The 8,106-nt window shown below is 49.5% G+C and overlaps 1 protein-coding gene across 4 annotated transcripts; it reads right to left on the bottom strand.

Moving 5' to 3' along the window:
• Positions 1 to 210: 210 nt before the first annotated feature.
• On the bottom strand, positions 211 to 8,052 carry SIRT4 (sirtuin 4). 4 transcript variants are annotated; one of them, XM_067307022.1, is made up of 6 exons: positions 6,225 to 8,052; positions 5,978 to 6,130; positions 4,304 to 4,809; positions 3,268 to 3,562; positions 1,900 to 2,102; positions 211 to 1,352 (listed from the first exon to the last, which is right to left on the bottom strand). In XM_067307022.1, the coding sequence occupies exons 3-5, from the start codon at positions 4,801 to 4,803 to the stop codon at positions 1,950 to 1,952; spliced, it is 948 nt and encodes a 315-aa protein (XP_067163123.1). In that variant the 5' UTR covers positions 4,804 to 4,809; positions 5,978 to 6,130; positions 6,225 to 8,052; the 3' UTR covers positions 211 to 1,352; positions 1,900 to 1,949. The 4 variants fall into 4 exon arrangements, with proteins under 4 accessions (XP_067163123.1, XP_013800365.1, XP_067163124.1 ...); XM_013944911.2 differs by having other exon boundaries at positions 4,304 to 4,806; XM_067307023.1 differs by lacking the exon at positions 5,978 to 6,130.
• Between the last annotated feature and the right edge of the window lie 54 nt (positions 8,053 to 8,106).

The following is an 8,106-nucleotide window of genomic DNA, read 5'->3' as shown; positions in this document are numbered from 1 at the left end:
ACAAAGCGAAAAAGAGCATTGTATCATGTGGTCAGTTCTCATTGCTTGGCTCCTTGCTCTTTCAGCAAATGACTCTGGCATCCTTGCTTCCAACCACTCGTTGGTTCTTATCAAAATAGTAATACAGGACATGTTATGTGGGGGGTAGGACTGGGGCATTTTAATTTGCTAAATGGAAAACTCTAACAATTAAACTCCTTCATAGCCAGAAGCAGTGGCAGATTCATGCTGAAGGTCAGTTCCAAAATTTAATGTTCCAATCTGGGCAAAATTATGTCTTAAAATCCACACATGGTTTAATATATCTTAAGGTACCACTCTAAGGATCAACAAAACATGGTTACCCAGTAGTGACGGATCTGCTGTAAGGAGTGTGCAAAATTACATATGTGAATAGTTTGAGAGGGAGACCTATTGTACGGATTTAATTGTATCACTCTCTTAATTCATCAAGTGTTAGTAATTACATCCTGCATTTTTGCAATGGAACAAATGAATCTAAACTGGCTATTGAGACTGTACTTGAATACATCATATGAGGGAGAGGAAATTACAGTGTAAAATTGTTTACAAAACTGATATTATTTATTTCACCATTGAACTATTCATTAATAACATAACATCTTCGGAAGTGCATTCTAGAAAATGTAGCAGCCACACCAGAAGCAGCTCTGGTCAGATTAGCTAAGAGAAACTCCTCTGGCATTTCAACAATAAATTACTTTTAAAGGGTTCACGTAGTAACTAGCTTAATTGGCCAACTGACAGGGGGGACAAGTGCTTCTTCCCTTCCTTGCTGGAAGACATCAGCCTTGTATTCTGTGCTTTCCAGTCATCTCTTAGAAGAGCGGTGTTCTTGTTCAGCTTCTCTTTTGAACCATGTTTTCTATTACAGTCTCCTCCCAAGTCAAAGCCCACTGCAGGTCCTCTTGCCTCCTCTTGCTCTCTGCAGTTGCCTGATGGTGTCAGTGGATCCCCCAGCTGACAGGTGGTGACATCGCCCTCCTGCGCTATTCTAACTCGTCAAGTTACTCAAACTCTCCGTCCCTCATTCCTCTCTTGGGACAATTCTAAGAACTGTATTGTTCCAGGTACAGAATTCTGATCATCCTGTCCCAGTGAATGCAAAGAAATGGCACTGTTTTCAATGGCAGGGTAAGGAAGAAAAAAAATGAGAAGCTTTTTCATCATCTCTCTGTTCCCTGGTAAGTGGGGATGACTTCAGTGCAGAAAACTGGTCAGGTTGGCATGTGCGAGGCTTGCTGCCCTCTCCTGGTCTCCTCGGGGGCTATGTGTTGGGTCTCACAGCTGCCTCTTTGGTTGAAGTATTTCTGCTTCTGAGATGACGGGTCCTGCAGGAGTGGAGGGAAGAAGCTGCTTTATAGATGGAATTGGTTATTTTATACAACAGTGCTTTGATTAGCTGGATTAATTCAACCAGGCACAGCTTTCAAATCATCAGCAAGAGTCATGGTGACTTAACAGACCTTAATGAATCTCTGTATTACAAAGAAAGATTGTAGCATGTAGTGTTAACAGCGCTGATCAGGCACTCGGCATCTGCAGCTTATTCCATGCAGTTTTCTGATTGTGACAAATGGATGGGAAAGCAACACTGCTGAGTTTTCTGGCTTCCCTTGCCCATTTTTTTGTGAGTGTTTGTACCCAAGCGAATCAACATGCTTTTTGTTTGTGATCACAGGAAGTAGCACCATGGCCCACCAGTGTACCATTAACAGATGCAAATTGACAGCCAGGTTTTGGTGCATATTATCGGAGCATATTTTTAGTCAGCACATCTCAGTCTCTTTCCTGGCTGGATGGCTCAGCATTTGATGGGTATTTGAACAGGGGCGATCCCTTTACCCGGCTAGGTGACTGAGCCGGGCAGGTACTCACCTTGTAAAAAATTTTACTCCTTGATAGCCACTGATCCTCAGCTTGTCGGGTCAGTGTGCATCAATCAAAGGCAGCAGCTCCCCGCAGCGGGAATGCAGTTTCAGGGATGCAAAGTGATCTAACCTAGTCGGCCCAATGTTAAGTATCGCAATTGGCAGCTGCTTCTCCCGGGCAGCGAGAGCAAACCTGTAACCAGAGTATACCTGCACGAAGACCAAGAGACAAAATGATCAGTGGATTAGGCAAAAGAAAAGCTACAGAAAGCAATAATGAGAGCACAGTTGTTGTCGCTGGTAGTGGGGAAAGGGGCGGTATGTACGTGCTGTGTTATGCGACTGCACTTAATTCAAGCAAGAAATTTCTTTATTCAGGCATGCACAGAAAAGAACAGCAGCTTTTAACCTGTGTCAGTGAAGGGTTTTACCACAGAAAATATGCATGTTGAAGGGAAATGTCCTTGTCTTTCAGTAAATCTCTGCACCAGTTTTTGTTCGTTACGATAGGTACTTAAGTGCTTCTACTTTGATGGTTCTCACATGGTCCAGCTTAGGAAGTACAAGAATGAACCTGAGGCATTTCAGTCATTCCTGTGCAAAGGATTATGAGCTCAAGAAGTGCAGGCTCAAGGAATTTGTCCCTCAGTATCCTGAAGCCAAGAGAATCACAACAGGACAGCCTTGGTTTTATCTTGTTCTGGGAGGCATTAGAGTACTTCTTCTTAATGTACATTAGCATTTTGTAATAGAACCTTGCTTCTGGAAAACAGCAATTATACAAACTTTGTTCCAGAAACTCCCCCAGGTTAAACAACAGTGGTTTCTAGACCACCTTATCTTATAGATAAGACATGGCTAATGGAGAATGATTGTGAAACAAAGGACAGTCCTAAGTGGCAAGCAGGGATTTTTCTGTTGTCTTCTTCAGCAGTTTAGTTAGGAATTAGAGGTCCTAAAATCTGGTATTTCACACAGCGTGCCATGAGGCCTAAGAGGCTGCCAAAGGCTAAAAGCTCAAGCAAAGAAATGTGGGGTGGTGATCTCTGCAGGGCTGGATTGTGTCAGGTGTCCTGGCTCTACAGGCAACTGTGAACCTCTATAGTGACAGAGAGGATTGCAGGGAGAGGTCAGAATGTGTGAATGGAGTTATTTATAGCAGCTTCAGGGAGATTGATGTTGGAGTGACAGGGAAGCTCAAATGGGCAACTGTGAAGCCAGATTCCAAGGACAGTAAAAATAAAATACCAAGAAGCTCTGGAGAGGCTGTAGATCAACATGTCAGCAAACAGTAGTCCCATATTGTGGGACCAAGGACTGCTGCAGGCAGAGTAGCACAGAAAGAGAAACCAGTATGGGAGGAACATCTGGTTACCTGCATGGAGGATCCTGCCACCAGCATGGAGTCTGATTCTGCCAGGCATTGGTGCACGAAATTCACTTTCTCCCGGCTCACTGTGTCTCCAAAGAACGTCACGTCAGGCTTCAGGATTCCACCACATTTCCTGCAGGCTGGCACTTGGAAAGTACACACCTGCTCATCTGTCAGGAAGACATCCCCATCGGGAGCCACACCAAGCGCTTCAGCTTTCCAGGTAGGATTCAGAGCTTCAAAGTGCTCCTGAAGCTCAGAGCGCAAGGTTTGGTCTCCACAGCCCAGGCAGAAAACCCTGAAATGCAGAGCAAAGTCTTACCAGAGAGCTTCATGTCAGCTGAGCATCTGGAGCCATAACCTGTTGCTTGGATAGTCTATTGTCACTATCCACAGTTACCTACCAAATAGCACAGGTCAGTGGACTGTCTTTCTACCTCTAGTTGAGACAGTTAAATTAAGAGCTTTATAGAAGAAAAGAAACAAACAGCCAGCGGTCCCCACTTCCAGAACTTGTTGCTTTGCAGAGATGCTCTAGAGGAAGCACTCTGAAGCCTGCTGTGCCTCCTCTCCTGCAGTCAGGCTATGCCTTGTCATGTGGAAGCTTTGGGCAGTTGCAGGCAGACTGTGGTGGCTCCTCTCCAGCACACCCTCTCTGTGTTTTTCTGGCACTACCCGCTCTGCTCAGCCCAGGCAATTATTCCTCGCATCCTCAGGATCCCTTTCTTCACCTTAGCAAAGGATATGTGTTTTACCAAGGAAAGGGGAGATTCTGACTGACCCAGACACTAAGGGAAACGATCCACAAAGTGCTCCAAAAAACGGGGTGGTGTTCATGCTTATTAAATACTCTGCTGCGAGCAGCACTGGTGCGTGACCCTTTTCTCCACCCTAGCCCAACACTGTCGAGCATGTCACCTCCAGTAACACCGCACATCTACATTCCGCCTCCTGGCTCAGCAGCTAAGGCTGCACCTGCTTTTTGTTAACCCCAACAAGACACCGGAGCGTTAACCATCCTCTCTACCACGGAGAGTACCTGTGCGTGCAGCCGTGCAGCTCTGTCATGCGCTGGCTGCCAGCTTTGGCGTGAAGGGCATCCACGTTCTGGGTCACCAGCCAGTGCAGCTTTCCCAGCTTCTCCCAGTCTCTTAGCACCAGGTGCGCTGCGTTTGGCTGGTGGGAGGAGAACTGGGGCCAGCCCACAAAGTTCCTTGCCCAGTACCGCTGCCGGGCGCTGGCGCTGCGGACAAACTCAGCGTGCTGGATGGGCCGCCTGTCTGTCCTGGCATAGAGCCCGACACCTTCGGAGCGGTAATCTGGGATCCCCGATTCAGTCGAGACTCCAGCTCCAGTCATCACAAACAGCCTCTTGGACTGAGAAACGAAGCGCTGCAGCTCCTCCACTTCCACGGGATCTGGGGGAAGACACGCTGGCACGAAAGTCAAGTTCGGAGAGGTTCTGGATACAACACGGGATCTGAAATGATGAAGTCTGACAGCTCTGCAGCCTCCTGACAGCTTCCTGGCAGAGAACATGTTCTGCTGAAAGCGAAGAACAGAACACAGGACAGGTAAAAGAAAGCGAAGAGCATGTCCTTAATCCCATTTCCTTGGGATACTCTGGAAAATAATACTGGTAAGTGTTCTTTGTCCTGTTCTTTTGTCTTTCAGTAACGAACTCCAGAGTATTTTGAAAATGTTACTAAAGCCCACTACGTGAGGACAATGTTCGTACGTCCCTTTTGCAAGGGGTAACACCGGGCCTTCCCATGGTGCAAGGACAGAGCTAGCACCCCTGACTCGCGGGGTTCCCGCTCTCCCATCCTGCTGTGGAGGTCTCAGGGGACTCCTGAAGAGCACAGAAAGACCCGCGTGTGCACAGTCTTTTCCAGGTACGTGCAATAGGCAGAGAAGAAGCAGCAGGGAGGCCAAGCACCTCACCCCTGTGGGCATCGTCCGGCTGGTGCCTCCGGTTCCTCCATAGAGGAGACCCTTGCTCTGCTCTCTTGAACATATCGCCTGCTCCAAATCAGTCTTTTCGGTTTACCCCATCCTCGGCCTCTGTTGTGGAAAGCAGCAATCTCAACATTTTCCAGAACAGACTGGTTCTTTGCAAAATGTAAGCTCCGCATGTGGGCTTAGTCTGGTAGGACTTCCTCTATGGTTCCAAATTATGTTTTTAAATCTAATCAGTGGATTTTATTCTCAGGGATTTTTGTTTTGTTTTCATGTTTAGCTTTAGTTGTGTTTGACCCTCCTTCTGAGGAGGTTTAATTTTCCCTGTGAATTAATTAAAAGGGACACAGTTTATTGGGAAACGTTAATGTGCTTTGAGAATAACATCTGTCATGATCCTCCCAAAAGGCTGTTAAGCCAGCTTGACAGTGTTTAAATTGCTTCCACTGATGGAAATTCTCCATTTCTGTCACTTATCATCAAAAGAGCTCTCAAAGAAAATGTTTTGAAGGGGATTGAAATGCAGCTATAATATGGATTGGCCCCCAGGAGAGAGAAGGCAGCATTAGGCACAGCAGCAAAAATACCAGATACATTTGAAAGCAAAGAAGTGAAGCAAAGAAGTAGGGCAGACTAAGAGAAAAACTTACAAAGGACAGAGCGCTTCTTGCAAAGCACGAGGCTGCTTTTAAAATGAAGGTGCTCAGATGGAAAAAAAAAAATCTATAAAATAAGTAAAACTCCTTAAACATACCTATCAAGATCCGAGCTAGTTTGTTTTTAACGCACATCCAAAATGCTCTACAGAAAGAGATCAGACCCGTTTAAGGTAGAAAATAAGCAAGTTTCTGTAAATGCTTTCAGGCCAGAAATGCAGGGTGTATCCAGGTCATCCAAGTCTCTTTTGCTGCAATAATGACATAGGGGAAAAGGGGCAACGGTCAAACTGAACACACTTAATGCAAGAAGAGCGATATCGGGAACGGGGCCTGGAAACTTACCTTTCATAGCGCTGCCGTGACCGGCCTCCGAAGGGCAGAGCGGCCTCCCGCAGGAGTGGTTCTCTGGGAGATGTAGTCCGCCACGAAACTGAAGCCTGCGGCAGGAAGACTACAGTTCCCATGCTTCAAAAAACCCACGCCCCTTCCTGAAGTGTCTTAAAGTGAAATTTAAAAATGCTGAAAGCTTCGTAGCTGCCCTCAAAGATGCAAACAAGAAGAAAATCATAGGAGTATTTGCTACAAAACGCAAGGACTCACTTTGGTAAAATGCGTTGTGGACCCCCGTCCTTGTGAAAGCAGCCAGGTTCCCTTCGCCGATCGTAACCTGCCAGGCTTCGGTTGCAAAATGTGACGGAACCAGTAACGGAAGAAAAACCCACTGGGGCCCGTTGAAGAAAGACGGCTCTTCCAATTCCCGAATTCCCGCGACGTGAATTCCCGGGGCGGCGGGAGCAGGCGGGGGCTGCGCTCGCCCTCTCCCTTTGGCCCCGGCCCACAGCGTACCGGGACGGTGGACTGGTGCGGCTGTTCTGATGGTCGTCTGCTAAGCACGTTGGGAATGACAGGGAAAAAGTTGGGGGAAAAGCCAGGGAAAGGGCCCCCGGCAGCAAGGACGGATGAATAAGGAAAATCGGGTCCCCTGTGCGTTACAGCGTGGCCAGACAAAGCCCGAGAGGCAGCGTGCGACGGGTGATCCCTGATCACCCGCATGATCCTCCTTGTGGAGGAGGCGTGGATGGAAAACAGGGGGGCAGGCGTCTCCCTCTGATCCGGTTGGGCCCCACCAGGGCACCTTCGTTAGGCACCCTAAACTGCTGCAGCGTGAGGTCCTTCCCCACCGACGGGCCCGCCGGTTCCCTGCCTCCCTCGCGGGCTCGGTCCGTCACGGCCTGGGCTGCTTGTCCCGCTGCTGGTCGTCACCTTCTGCGGCGAGCTGATGGGGAGGTGGTGGTGCTGCTGGGGGCACGGGGCGGAATTTCCATAAAAGCTGCTTCCCTGTTCTCCGGCAAGGCCCCGCTTGGGTCTGGCTGCCGGCTCTCCCTGGGCAGCCGTGTTCCCTGCCCGTTGTTTCTCCGCGGTTCCCGGGAACGCTGGTGTCTTGCTGGGAAGCGGCAGGTTGTTGAGATGGTGCTGTTTTTCTTTGCCAGCTTGTTGAGCTATTCCCACAGGAAACTTTGTTCCCTAGACCCTGAAAGCAGCTGCGATGAAGGGTTTTTTTTGTTGTTTTCTTTCCGCGTTTCTTTGGGGATGTTTTTGTTCCTTTTTGGAAGGCCGTTGAAGTCACCGTGCCGGGGCTACGCGAGTGTGGGGATGAGGTCTGCTTCCCCTCAGCGTGCCGTAAACGGAGGCATTTTTTCATCTCTTCAGCTGCCGGTTCCCGTCCGAGCTTCAGGAGCTGAAGCCCTTGGAGACGCAGGCAGCCGCGCGTGGCCGGCGCGCCGGGGCCCTGGCGCACTTGCAGGCTGCATATTCACGTGATACACCGCGATTTGAGTGGCAGAGGGGGGTATTTTTTCAGGGCGATGATGGTTTTTAAAGAACGAGCGAGGAGGGGGAGGTCCGGGCGGCTGCCCGGGGTTTTCACCCGCGTCGCACGCCACGGGCTCCGGCTGGTGCCCTGGAAGGCTTTCCAGACGCGTTCACTGCACTGCTCCCGCTGCGAGTTTGCGGCACGGCCGGCGTTTTCAGTCCGTTTTTCCTGCCTCTCAGCCGCCGCGTGAGCCTGAGTTAACTTCAGCTCGTCAGTGCTTATTTCAGGAGTTTCTCTGCGTTGTCAGGTCTCCGCGCGGCGACGCGCCGTTAGCCGCTGTGCCGCCGGGAGGGGCGGGCTGCGCCACGCGCTCCCCTCCCCCTCCCGGTCCTCGCGGGGGAGCCGCCCCGC

Source organism: Apteryx mantelli, chromosome 17, assembly GCF_036417845.1.
Source record: "Apteryx mantelli isolate bAptMan1 chromosome 17, bAptMan1.hap1, whole genome shotgun sequence".
Classification (NCBI taxonomy): domain Eukaryota; kingdom Metazoa; phylum Chordata; class Aves; order Apterygiformes; family Apterygidae; genus Apteryx; species Apteryx mantelli.
The sequence above is the reverse complement of the archived record's forward strand: the minus strand, read 5'-3'. Positions and strand labels throughout refer to the sequence as shown.